The 14,401-nt window shown below is 37.5% G+C and overlaps 1 protein-coding gene across 3 annotated transcripts in view; it reads right to left on the bottom strand.

The window, feature by feature from the left end:
• Positions 1 to 14,401, bottom strand: part of PCCA (propionyl-CoA carboxylase subunit alpha) — a 274,780-nt gene that overhangs the window by 160,281 nt on the left and 100,098 nt on the right. For all 3 annotated transcript variants that reach the window (XM_059466064.1, XM_059466066.1, XM_059466063.1), the window contains 2 exons: positions 10,327 to 10,421; positions 4,620 to 4,770 (listed from right to left, as the gene is read on the bottom strand). In XM_059466064.1, coding sequence (XP_059322047.1) covers positions 4,620 to 4,770; positions 10,327 to 10,421 — 246 coding nt within the window. The remainder of the gene's footprint in view (positions 1 to 4,619; positions 4,771 to 10,326; positions 10,422 to 14,401) is intronic.

Below are 14,401 nucleotides of genomic sequence, written 5' to 3'. Positions count from 1 at the left end.
TTGGCAGTAAAATCACCTTTTCTTTCAGTTCTAAAAATGGCCGTGAACAGCTGGTATAAACTGTGTGCAGAATGGATTCTGGTGGGCTTAGCGGATTGGTAATGGGATAAGAGACCTTTCACCTTTAGGTCAGTAGTTCAAATTCAGCCCAGGTTAGCAGCAATTGAAAGTCCTTACCATCTGACACTGTTTGTCAGTCTATTTAAAATGACTGAAGCAAAGTGTTGTCACAGTAAAACAAGAATCCAGTATTAAGAAATATGAAGTCTTTGCAAACAGCAGAAACAGTACAGATTTACTTTGAAATCCCACTATTCTGACTTCACAGAAATCTACTCCTTTAACTCCTGACAGCCTGTTTCTGTGCTCCCATTGTCCTGCCCACCTATCACAAGTCATCCTCCAGGCAGCTCTGCACAACCAAGACAGCATGATCACCGCTTGCCATCCTATGGCTCTGCTATAGACACCAAAATCACCACTTCTCTGTGGCTTTAGGTGGCAATCTGGACTCAGCTCATCACTTTGCTATTTGTATTTTGTTCTTACTGCTACATATAGTGCAGCTACAATATTTTCCAGCACTAATATCCTTCACTAAGCAAGCATGTAACAGGTGCCGATTGGTGATGAGCAAAGAATAGAGATACAATTAAGAGGCTGTTAGAACCAGGAGTTTATAAGCAGTGGAGCACCAAAGCATCTGCAACAGTATTTCCACCTACTTTTAGACATTTTCCTACCATGCTTTTTATATTTTCATGGGTGGACAAACACAAGAAGGGAAGACGTTGCACATAAAAATTCTTCCCATGTCTTACACTAGTCATAGCCAATTTTGCAAAAAGACAACTCTCTGGAATACATAATTTTCCAAAGGTCAGTAAAATCTGATGAAAACCCAGAAAGTGATAAACAAAAGTCTTAGCACTGGGTAATGTTTTATAGGTCTGTGGAAGGTTACTTACCTTACTTTATGCCTTCGAATCAAGTTACTTTAAAAACATTTACATAAAATATTCTTTTGACAACTAACTGTAAACTAAAAACATATGTATGCCATTTGCTCTTAGCAAATCTCTCACAAACATGAGATTATTCTAAAAAATTAATTTTTATTTCCTAAAAAGTTGACAAAAATACTCAAACTGACACATGAAAAGAAAACCCATTGAAATTACCATATTTCTCAACTCCAATCTACACATATTACATTAAGCAAATTCAGTTACATTTTGAGGAGGAAGGCAGTACTCACATGTTATTTAAATCTCACAACTCATGAGGGAGGCAGAAGGTTGGGAACAGGCCTGAGACACAAACATATCAATTTTATTGATTGTAAGCGCTTGATTCACATCACTCATTGTACATTTCTCCGTTTCTCTAGCCAACAAGAGATGTTTCTCATTTCAAGGAACTACAAACATCTAAAATATGGGAAAGTTTCCCTTTGCTGTCACTGTTTCACACGTATGAGGCTTAGCTACACCACACACAAATGTATTAACAGATTTTTAAGTACAGACCACAGACTTCCTTCATACAAAGTCCAAGAGAAACAACATCTATTCTTCCAGTGAAGAAAAGAAGAAACTTTTCTGGTGAAAGCCAGCACTTCTGAAGTACCTTAGGAGATTTTAACACAACTTGGAAGCCAGAAAGGCTATCAGTCTAAGGGGTCAGAAACTTTGTATTGATTGCAAAGCTCTTGATAAGTTGTTCTGGACCAGGACTGCCCTTGATTAGGCTGATGACAACTAAGCAACAGAAAACACACCACACTATGAGCAGCTACAAAGAATCAGATATTCAACATCGGGTCTGCCTCAACTTTAACAGTGGTAACTGCCTAAAAACCACTGCAAAAGTGCCCAGAAGTTCTCTGCTAGCTTCTAGGGCAGACATCTCTTATGTCCTCTTGTACAAAGTAGGAATTAGTTTTACTATGCAATCATACAATCCTCAATCTTATGTCTCATACTTACCAGCTAGCCTCAAAGATGGAAAAAAGCAAATACAACAAAAGTACATTGCCAACAGCAAATAATAAGCCATTCTAGCTGAATCACTTAGAGGCAGTAAAACATCTGTAACAAATTTGTGTAGCATACAAAAGACACAATGGAGCTGATTCACCAATTTTCTTTTGCTTCCCAGTCTTGTATAGTATTGCAACAGGACTTAAAACAAAACCTAAATAAAATATCAACTTCCTTCAAGGTGCTATTTACACTTCTTTTGTGTAACTATACAACAGAAAAGGTATATTCCCAAAGAGTCTCCAAAAAACCAGCAAAATAACAAAATAATTTACCAGAAAGACTGAAAGGCATCCAAAAGATACACCAGAGGGAGGGAGGGGAGATATCAACATGAAGTGCAAAACACTGGACACAGTTTAGTTAGCAAGTATATTCTGCAGTCTGTATCTAAACTAAAAATGCAACAGTGATCTGATCAGAGATTGCTGAAACATTAAAACAGACACAAAATGCATAATTTAGTAGAAATGTTCTGATGATGGTGACAGGTAACTGTGTCTAATGCATGCTGACAAATATCTTAGGAGGCTCATTTATGGATCAGACACCCATCATTTTGGAAAGCTCTTCCAGCTGTGGAGTGTTCACTTCTTGTTCAGCAAGAACAAGGCAAGTGAATCTGTCAGACACTGATCACAGTTAGGAGATGCAAAAGGGAAAAAAAGGACTGAAGCAATACAGGAACATCTGGAGACTATCCTGGTCCTGAAGTTAAAGCTGGACAAACTCCAGTAGAGTTTCCAGGTTTGGCTCTTAACAGTAGGGAACAACCACATTACATTAGTTGCATAACTGTTAGCTGAACAGAAAGTAAATCTTGAGACTTGGGAGAAACAAGAGATCAATTGGGTAAGACTGGGGAAAAATCAGAGACAATTACTACTCAGACTCAAGCTAAAATGCTAATCAGAGACAATAGAAAGACAAGATAGAAGAGGTAGAGAATATCTAAACAAGTACTCTAAGATTAGTAAATTGCTTTAAGAGTTGGAAAGAATGAGTTTGCCATTACAGGGGATTGTCAAACTGCTTAGGCTATATTTCAAAAGGAGTACAAAGTCCTTAAACACAGGATTGTGAAAGCTTTCTTCCTGTCCATGTGGAGACCTTAGAAATTTGGGACTATAAACAGGTACCAGTGGGTATTGCAGGATGAAGACACTTCAAAACAGCAAAGAATGTCTTAAAAACAGCCCACGAAAAGGAGCCCAAGGATATTCCATCACTAATTCCATTTAGGAACTCATGTTCAATAATACTACAGCAAGGAAATTGTTTTGAAGTTCTAGTGGCTTATGTAGAAAACCATAAATTAATTTTCTTCTATGTAAAAAAGAATGTGGAGTCACTGAAGAAACATTGGCTCAAAAACTACAAGATGGGGGAAAGTGCAAATAATATGACCCAAGTGAGAAAATTATTCATAATATTTTAATGAACTATACATTGCCATTAACCACCACTCCCTCTCACTGAATCTAAGGTGGACCTGATAGTGCCTAGCAAAGGCATGTGAAGTGACTGTCATGGCTAATTTCAAAACCACTGCTGTCCTGCAAGGCAAGAAAAAATTTACCAGCAGTCTTCCCCTGGCACAGAAGATCCTAACACTCCCCAAACACTCTTTAATTTCTTTACCCAAAGCATAAACTTACCTAATCATAAATTTACCCAGTTGTTACATAAGGTCATGCAAAGATGTCAGAGGATCTCACGTATGTTCTATCACATACAAGCAGCACACAGGACATAACCCTAATGAAATGCAGCTAAAACAGAATGGGAAGCTTATCAAACTGGTGCCTGATTCCACATTTCAGTCTTTCTGGTGTTATTTAACAAAGCGAGAAAAGGAGGACAAAGGCAACAGAATGGACTCGCTTACAAGTTGAACTCTTCTGGTCTTCAAGAATGATATCCAGACTTCAAGTTATATACTTGCTTCTTAGCTTATGACCAGAAATCCATCAAGAAGTCAAAAAAGTGGTAGAGGGGTTCATCTCTTCACTTGCAGTGCACATTAGAACTGACTACATGAATTGTCACAAAAACCCTTCACCTTGTCAGGATGCTTTTCACACAGTTGCATTCAAGTCACAATTTCAATCATATGCAGATTGCTTAGTGCTTTATTGCTCATATACACATATTGTTTCAATCACACTCCTAGAGAAACTCAGCAAGTGATCACCAAAGTATAAAAAATAAGAAACTTCAGGGACCAGTAGGCTTCAGGAAAACCTCAGAGCACAGTGGCTCACTACTTACTGTGAACTCACAGCGGCACTTAGCAGTGACCTTTTGCAAGGTCTTTAGGTCAAGTGTAACAAAGAGAAAAAGCTCTGAACATTTACTTGAGTGCTGTGCAAGGGCTCACTGCTGCAAAGTCTTGCATAGGCAGGCTTATGTGAGTAGATCTTTTCAGTAAGTAGATCTTTTCAGTGGGAAGTGCTCACGTGCATCAAGATACTTATGTTTAAATCTTTGCAGGAACAGACCTTTAAATATGGGAGAAGGTTATGGTCTGTTTATTTAAATAACACTTTTCTGAATCTGAAGAGTTGTTTTTCTTACCTGAAGTCTAGTATTCATTTCCAAGAAGTAGAAATTCTTACTGGAGTCTACAAGGAATTCTACTGTTCCAGCAGAGGAATACTTTACTGCTTTGGCAAGAGCTACTGCTTGTTCTCCCATTGCTTTTCGAGTTTCGGGGTCTAGAAAAGTGCTGCAATATAGAAACAATGACTTTTTTTAGTTAAAAAACAGTAATTATTCTATCATTTGCTTTTCTGTTTAAACTACGGTCAAAAGAGGACAGCACCATTATTAAAGTTATGAAAACATGTCAAGACTGTCAAATGTATGTCTTTACACTCATATTGTCCCTAAATGGATACACTGCATGCTTCAAAATTACTGCTAGCGTACAGGAAATTCAGGATTAATAACCACATTCTCTAAAATATAAAATAACACAACACTCTTTAAATAGTGAGAGCTAAAATAATGCAAATTAAATGAAAAAAGGACATACAAAGCAATGCAATCTTAGAAGACATACTTATTATCCACATTAATTGCAATACATTCTTTTCCACAAATCTTGGACACACTCAAGGGCACCCAAAGAGCAGCTCAGCTACCACCTTGGGAGCCACTGTGAACACTGCCCAAATGCCAAGGGCCCTCATTTTAGGAGAGCATTCCACAACTTGCACTGGGCCAGTGAATCAAAAGACTCTGAAGTCTTTCTGAAGGCAACACATTTTGCTTGTTAATCTCTTCTGTACCATAAATTCAGATTTACATTAACCTATGCAGATTAGATAGACAGATGGATAGATAGACAGATAGACAGATATGTATTTCTGTGGTATTCCGCCAAAGCCTTGAAACCAGTTGCCCCTCAACCTGATACATTGATTTTTTAATGAAAGAACATGTCGCTATTCATCTTACATAAGCTTGTAAATACACTTCTTATTTATATTTCTGTTTCAACTCACATTAGGCATATAACTCGGCTGTCATTTTTAAAGTACTTTTGCAAGGGAATAGACAGTCACTTCTACCTTGCCTCTAAGTTACTCTGTAAAACAAAACCACCAAGTGTTACATATTTCTTGAGATGGCTTGAACAGTGGGCCCTTATTCTGCAAAGGAGCAATCAGGGGCCCTCACACCTATCTAAAGTGGCCTCAATCCCAGTGAAGGCCCATCTGGAGCCCCAGACTGCTCTCAGACAGAAGCCAGCACTGGGCCAGGACTTATCTTCCAGCACTTACTGTGGTGTCTTTCACTGAACCCACAGAAGAGCTAGAGACTTCTGCCACAACAAATCATATTTGACATGACACAAGAAGTGAGCAAATATCTAGGCAAAGTAGGAGACAGTGGAATAATTTTTTTTACTGGAAAAATGCTACTTCACATCTCTGTCCTTCCAGTGCCCACACAGGCAGATTCTGATGGACCATAAGGCAGGCATTTTCAGATTTTAGGAAAAAATTTCTTTCTTGGCAAACAATGAGACCAACATGAAAAGAAAGTCAAGTCTCATTCAAGAAAGCTGAATGAGATCCTACATCAGATGAAAGGGAAGATCAGAAGACACAAAAACTGTGTCATAAGAAGAGGCACCGGTAAATGGAAAATAGTTTTATAATGCTTCTTATTTTGATACAGTAAGAGGGTAATACATTACATGAAATCAACATTCTATAATAGAATTCAGTAATTTCTGCAGGGCTTTGATCATGAAAGATCAATGAGTGGCTTATGAAGAACAAAACATTCTCAATATCAGCTTCATAGTCTATTTCTAGAATAACCATTATTACTTCTCATATAGATGTAAGAGTAGCTCCCCTTCATTACAGTGGTGTCTTCCCTGTACTTTTTAAATGTAGGTCTGAGATCTCACTGTTCACCTCCTGCTGCAGGCAGAGAATGGAACACAGGTATCACATTGCTAAACTTGATCTCTGCCATACAGTTAAGCTTTACACTCTGAAATGACTGGAGCATCCCTACCATTGGCTTGGTTAATTAACCAAAGTTTTCATATTCCCCTCTACTGCTTTATCTTTCAAACACATTGTTTTTCCCCTTTTTAAAAATGCACTTTTGATAACCAAGGAAACTCTTCTCCAGTCTAATTATGAAAACACAGCATTTTAAACCTGACTTCAAATCTTTTTCTCACACATACACCTGTTTTTCTTTAGACCAAACAGCTGCTATGGCAGCACAAAGGTTACCACAAAAAATTAAAATGTATTCACAAAATAAAAGCATCAAAAAGAAAAAATAAATCAGACATGATACTTTATTCATAAGACCTTCATCAAGTTATTGCAAAGTTAATCAAAGGGAATACAATTGGTTTGTCACTTTGTCTCTACAGCCAGGGAAATGACCGGCACAGGCAAGATGTTATTTCTCCACTTCTAGTTCATCAGATAAGGTTTCCCAAAACATCCTATCACCTTCACTCACAGGCAAAGTTGAGATTTTGAAAAATACAGTTACACCATCCATGGAAATTGACTGCTCAGTTTGGACAAAAAAATATGTGATCAATAACACCCTTCATCTGAAGATTCCACCACACTGCCATGGTGAACCTCAATTTTCTAAATGTCAAGGTCAGCTTCCCTGCTTCAAGGATATTGCTTGTTTAAAAAAATTACTTATCTACACAAAACATTACCCTTTGAGATGTTCACTATGTACTACAAGACCATGAGCATACATAGGCTCAAGGATTTGAGTACACAGTTCTGCCCCCACATCTAAATGGTGCCCACCTATGAATCACACATACAGTCACAAACAGAACAGGTTCACATTCCTCTTAACCCAAAATACTTCAAGGATTTCTAGACAATGAGAAGAAATGTAGAGTCTGACACATATATATGCATAACAACTCTAAGGAGAACTTGTAGATAGAGTCTAATCCAATAATGCACCTTTCTGCTAAGTTCCTGCCTATATACATTCATTCAAATGAACAGAGTACCTTTCGTTTCACACAAGTAGTGAGACAAATTTGCAGTGCTTTAAGAAGCTTTTAACAGGTTCAGAAATTGTTAGATAGGACACATGCTCAGCAAATAAAGTTTTAGAGCACTCCTCAGAGTTACTACTCCAATTATTGAGTAGGATTTCAGTTAATATTCTTGTGCATTTAATTTTGATTAATCCATGGGTTTAATCAAAGTATTAAAACCTTTGATTTTCTGATAAACCCATAGGCCTTGTCTTTCCACATGGGAAACAATCTCTTATTAATCACTCCAGCAGACAGGAAAATACAGCCACACCTTTGTATTTTTTCTTGCCAAAGTACAGTGTCTCATGGCAACTGTCTGTGAAAAAGAACAGGGAAGAATTTGTACAGTTGTAGAACAAAAGCCTCAACTAAGAAACAACACTAGGACTATTAAATGCCACTCATGTCACTCATCTCTTTAAGTGTCAGCCTCTGTGAAATAAGACAACATCATATCCAAAAACGTGTGAAAGTAGAAGCAGATAAAATTATGGTACATCACTGGAAGCTTCGTGCACCACTAACTTTGCCAAGCACAAACTAAAAAACTGGAGATGGTTGGATGTACCTTATTGTCTGTGGTTCCCAAAACAGAGGGAACAACAACTCATGTGAAACTCACCATGTGAAAATGGTACAAGCAAAGTTTTTGTCTCCTATTTGAATCTGGTGGATTGACCACCATAAACACCAGGGGTCCCTTGAATATTGTAACCTCAGTGTGTGAACTAAATGGGTTTCTCTCCTGAAAAGGGGGGGTTTTGTTTGTTGTTTGTTTGTTTTAAACATAAGGCTAAACTTCCCTAGGAGAACTAGAGATACAAACACAAAATGATCCCTTATGGATAAGTTCAGCAGCTGCAGACTTAGATTTAAAAAAATCGTGGGTTACTCCCAAAGCCAAAAGGCACTCAGTATCCTAACTTAAACACTTAGGAAAATGCTATCATAATAGAGTACATCAAAAAAGGCATGAGAGAAGGCCAATGTTAAAAGCCCTAAATTGTCCAAAAGACAAAAAAAAGAAATTTTGCCCATAACATCCCTATGTCCCAGGCCTCGTGAAAGAAAATAAAAAGGTTTGACCTATCTCAGAGTCCTTAATAGCAGCTGCTATTTAAAACAGGAGAAAGGAGGACAGTCTATTTCCTACATCCAGCCATACCAGAAGAGGTGTGTCCAGGAGGCCTTAAGTTATCAAACTGAAACAGCATTCACAGGAAGGGTTAACTTGACATTTTAGGGTCTCTCAGGTGTCTCACAGAAGTTAGTGCTCTGCTTATCTGCAAGTCTTGTAACCCTTTGAAAATTAATGGACTCTGCAGCCAAGTGCAAGTGGCTACAAGGCAGGTAACACTTCCAAATCTGCCAGCAGAAGTCTGGCAGTCTAAAACATTCAACAAAAAAAGGAAGAACAGTTTTCATGCCGAATTTTGGAAGTTATTAACTTGCCCACACTCCTGTAGGGTCATAAGAGGGGATGAGACAACTTACTGGCAACTCCAACAGAGAAGCCCAAGAAAGTTAAAAGGTTGGCATTTCTGAAGAAAGAAAACACTCTGGCTGGCGAGAGAAAGATGCATCACATCACTTTAATTGACCACAGGCATGGAGAAGGAGCAGGAAGGAATAGCAGGCCTTGCCTTACATATACTCATTTAAGTGCTTGGGTACACATACATGTGCATGTGCATTATTTCAGGACCTGAAGTATTCACTTTCCACAACAACACAGTGAGATCGTTAGACATAAGCAGCATAAGGTTCCAAGAAATCCACAAGCACTAGCAGGAAGCATTTGTAAGTGGATTTGTTGGATTTGTACCTTCAGATTTGAACTTTGTTCTTTTATTTAAAATATAGGCCAAACAGTGGCAGTCCTGCAATTATGACTCAACATTCATTAATAAGGAGCCTCTAAAGAAATGTCATTTGGATGATGTGCTTTTACTCACATCCCAAACTTGCATCACATAGTTCTGTATTATAAAAAAATATGGCAAACCCATTCCAGCTGCTGAACATATTACACTGGTAATTCCCACAAGCAGTGGTATACCTGTGTCTGCCTTTCTGAAATCAGAATTTCTTGCTGCCCTTTTTATACACTTATTCCCTGATGACTGCTATGCTACAGAAAACACAGCAAGGCCATTTCTTGCATAGCAGCAAGGAATTTCAGCTTCACATTAAACCAGTAAGATTAAAACAATTTTGCACTTTTGAGTTACTAGACACCTACATCTCTAGTTCACTACCACTAACGGTACTAAAAGTGATGCAGAGTATTTTGTACTTCATATTCCAATTAAAATGGAAATGTACACTATTATGTGGCCTCTACACAATTACTCTAACAGTCAAATACCTGTATCTGTGGTAAAATTCATACTTATTTCATATTTTACTTGACAAAGTATACACAAAACCATACCACCTACAGCAGATTGCTAAGATCCAAATCCATTTTATACATGATCATTTTAAAAATTAACTACACAACACTAGTTTTCTTACAGAAAGACACTGTAAAGCAAAATCAAAATACCCTCAAGAACAACACCAAAATTGCAGTATGGTCAAATGACTGTAACAAACATTTATTTTCTTTGTGCTTTTTAATAGAATAAAAATTTCCTGCGTTTGTACAATAAATAGAACCAGCAGGCTTTCAAAAGTGCTTTCAGTTACTATGAAGTCACATCAAGAATCCAGTATACACACCTTGGTGCCTCCTCCACAACCTTCTGGTTTCTCCTTTGAATGGAGCATTCTCTTTCATTCAACCACAAGGCATTGCCATGTTTATCTGCCAAAACCTGAAACAATAACACACTGCTATTAACAAACAGATGTAAGCATATGGTCTTTGGGCATAATACTGTTCTGCAGTATTTAGGGTTTGGGGTTTTTTCCCAATCTAAAAATAAAGCTTGAGGGGGAAAAGCTCATGTAGGAAATTAATTATATGTGGAATACTAATTGAACATTCCTTCAAATTTTGAGAAGGACTATTCTAAAGCCTCTATGTACAATCTGTACATAGCAAAACACCCTCTCACTTCAAAATTTTATTTCTGAATATTAGGGATCTTCTTACAAAAGGCTGAAATAAGATTAAAACTACATTTTCAAGCATTTTAAATTGCACTGCATTACAAAATTAAACAAAAGCAAAATATTGCATTGACAAAAAAAATCTCAAAGGTTGCCAAATTTTGCTCCTGAATTACACACAAAAGCTTTCAGAAAAAAATGTCTAATGGAGCTTTCTTAGTAGGCAAACCACAATGCCCTGTCTTTAATGAAGAAAAAAAATTTCAGAAACTTTGCTATCCTTCATTAAGGAGAACAAAATTTGCACCTCCCTTAGTACTTTCAAAGGAAATAAAAGCAGTAGTTTCAAGATATTTTTTTTAAAAAATCAGTAACTACAGCTCTTGGCTGCAGCTTCAGTTCATGGAAGAGGTAAAAAAATCAAGTCTCTAGATCCAACTACATAAATTACATGCTAGAAAAAAGCCCACAAGTTGAGCATAGCAGAACTCTTAATTGATTCTGCAAAGTAGAGGGGAAAGTAAAAAAAAGAACTCTGTCCCTTTATGAAACTGATGGTATGATGCAGCCATTTCCAATAACAAATACTAGATTTGAAGATTCAAGTAGACTTCTTCCCATCTTATGATGATAACTCTACACTTATTCTTAGAACAATTTCTTTTAATACAGACCACACCTGCTCCCTTTCTTCCTTATAAAATTTTTCTTCTAACCCATTTTTTTTCCATCTATCTTCCTGCTCTGATCTGCGGGAACCCATGCCAATATTCATGCTTCATTCTTTAATAGCTCAGTCCTACACTGAAAACTGACAAGATAAAACAAGGAGACAATCTTCCTCAAACTGTGTGAACTCAACCATATCTACTCACATTTGTGACAACGAATCTGTATTATTTATTATTCCTTTTAGCACCACAGAGCAAGTATGGCACAAGGCAAGATGAATTCCTGCATCTATGACACCAATGGCTGCTAAGGCGTGAAAAATCTGAGTAGATGTGACTGAAAACGAGGCAGTGAACTCATGAAGACAACTTAGGTGCACGGAGCAGCATCAGATCCAGGGTGCTCTGTGCCCTGTAAGATCAGATGTTTTCCCTCCTCAAAAATTCTGTTGTGCTCTCACAAATTTATGGAGCTTTCTAGTGGAAAAAGGAGTCTAGAAGACTGACAGTTTTAGGATTTTGTAAACTACAGCACTTGCCAGAGCCCCCTTTCCTGTCCAGAGGGAGGTTTAGCAGCAGCAGTGGCACCAGGATGCTCCAGCCAACTGCTAGATTCCCTAGCTAGGGACTCAACACAAAGAACAGCGGGAAAAAGGAAAAGGGAAAAGGGGTGCTTCCTACCTAAGTGCTCACTCATCCAATCCAGATGAGTGGAGCTCTACAAACTCATGGGGCCCTACAAGAAATCGTTTGGAAGGTACAAAGATTTTTGGACTGATTTTTTGTGGGGGTTATTTTAGTATTAAAGCAGTACCTCTAGAGCATAGCATAGTACTTGATGGAAAAATCACTGTCCTGTAAGCAGAATGATTCCTTGTGAGCACTTCTGCTTCACTGTTAGAAAGCCTACAACTTTCCACAGAATTCTGTCTCATTAAAACAAACAAAAAACACTGGAAAATTACAATAAAAACTGGTCACTGTGCTTCTCTCCTCTCTCTCTGTATTTTTCAGAAGAGGATAATATATTTTTTCAATCCAAGCAGTAATTTTTCTTCCACTTCAGGACTTCTTTCATATCCTACTAAATTTCATCAACTGGATCTTAAAAGAAATGTTTTTCTATTGTTAATGGGAAAAAAAAAGACATGCATGAACATTTACTATGAGAAAGTAATTACAAATAGAATAAGCCAACAACATCTAGCATTAGGCTTTTATTTTTATTCTGTGTCCACTGTTTCCAGTAAAAGAAACTAGCCATAAAACAATTGTATTTCAGAAGACATTTGCAGCATTCCAAAATCATAATCTCTGAGATGTTGTGAGATCCAGTACACATCTCACTAAAAATGCATGTCCCAGCTACAGCTTTTGTTTCTATTATCTAAATATTCATAACAGAAAATGTCCATTTTGCAGGATTAGATGATTAGGACATCAGTATATGCTATGTACATCTACATGCATTTGTAATAATAAAATTAATTAAATATTATGTAGTGGAATCCCTCCTACATGATTCAGCTAAATTCTGTTTCCAGTTGTAGGACTGTTGTCTGGCCAAGTAGTAGACATTCCATGTACTCTTACTTTAAGCTTTTTATCAGATACTTCAGGAGAACAAGACTTCAAATCAGTTCAAGCATAAAGTGTATTTGGACTCTATTTTCCTGTTAATTGTTTTAGTCTTTTCTCATGTTTTACAAAGTGATTGTTTTATAGCTAGACACAGGAAACTTCTTATTTAACAATTTTAAGTACCATTGCTTTGGAGAAATATAAGAAAGCTAAAAAAAAGTTCTATTTAAAAGTCACTGCTAAATTAATAAATATTTGGCATCTGGTCTCAAATTGTTTGTATATTCAGCAGTTTGAAAATGAACCAAGGTCAACGTCCTAAAGCTGATTAGAACATGAAGTTAAAATGATATGCTATGATATTGTTAGAAGGTACCATCAAAGTGCTTGTATAAGGAAAACAACATTCACGGTATACCCATTATAAATAAAACTATAAATTATTAATAGCAAAGCCATTTTATTGAATTTATTCATCTGTTCCTAAATACAGCACTACTTAATTTTTTGGGTTAACCCTTTTTTAAACCCAAAGGAATCAAGACAATGTAAATACTGCCCCAAACTCATAGAATTATGGAGGAACCAATCTCATCTAACTTTTCTCATTGAAGAATCAGCAGGAACCTGCTGAATCTCCCAAATCTGCAAGGACTGAAAGAGATCTCTAAGGTGCACTGATCCGCATAGACAAAAAAAAAGACATATGTAGCCAAAAATTATTAGCCGTGGCAAGAGAATACAGAAAGATGCTCTAGCAATCTGACCTCTTTGAACCCTAAATCAATGCTGAAACTGAGTTCACTCTGTACCTTTCCATGACTTTCAATAGAGAATAAGGTTCCATTTTTACACCATTTCTTCATTTTGCTGTTAGACTGTTTACAGACCATTTCTTCATTTCACTCTTCCTTCTTCCCTTCTACTCCTCTCTGCTGAGACCATACCAGGAGCACAACATCCAGCTCTGGAGCCCTCAGTACAGGAAAGACATGGGCCTGTTGGGACAGGTCCAGAGTAGAGCCACAAAAATTATCAGAGGGACTGAACACCTCTGCTGTAAGGAAGGGCTGAGAGATTTGGGGTAGATCAGCCTGGAAAAAAAGAAGGCTCTGGGGAGATCTAACTGCAGCTTTTCAGTACTTAGATGAGGCTGATAAAGATGGAGACAGGGCCTATAGTGACAGGAAAAGGGGTAATGGCTTTAAACTCCAAAACAATATATTTAGACTAGATATAAGGGAGAAATCTTTCATTAAGATTTGTGATAAATCTTAGGGAGTGATAAAACAGCAGAACAGTTTACCCAGAGAGGTGGCAGATGGCTCATCCCCAGAAGCATTCAAGATCAGGTTGAACAGGACTCTGGGCAGCCTGATCTAGTTGAGGATGTCCCTGCTCATTGCAGAGGGTTGGACTGGATGGCTTTTCAAGGTCCCTTCCCACCCAAACTACAATTCTGTGATCTGCAAGTTAGCCCCATAGGAAGT

The sequence above is a fragment of the Ammospiza nelsoni genome, chromosome 2, assembly GCF_027579445.1.
Source record: "Ammospiza nelsoni isolate bAmmNel1 chromosome 2, bAmmNel1.pri, whole genome shotgun sequence".
Taxonomy (NCBI): domain Eukaryota; kingdom Metazoa; phylum Chordata; class Aves; order Passeriformes; family Passerellidae; genus Ammospiza; species Ammospiza nelsoni.
Note: the sequence above shows the minus strand (reverse complement) of the source record. Positions and strands in the feature narration are given on the sequence as shown.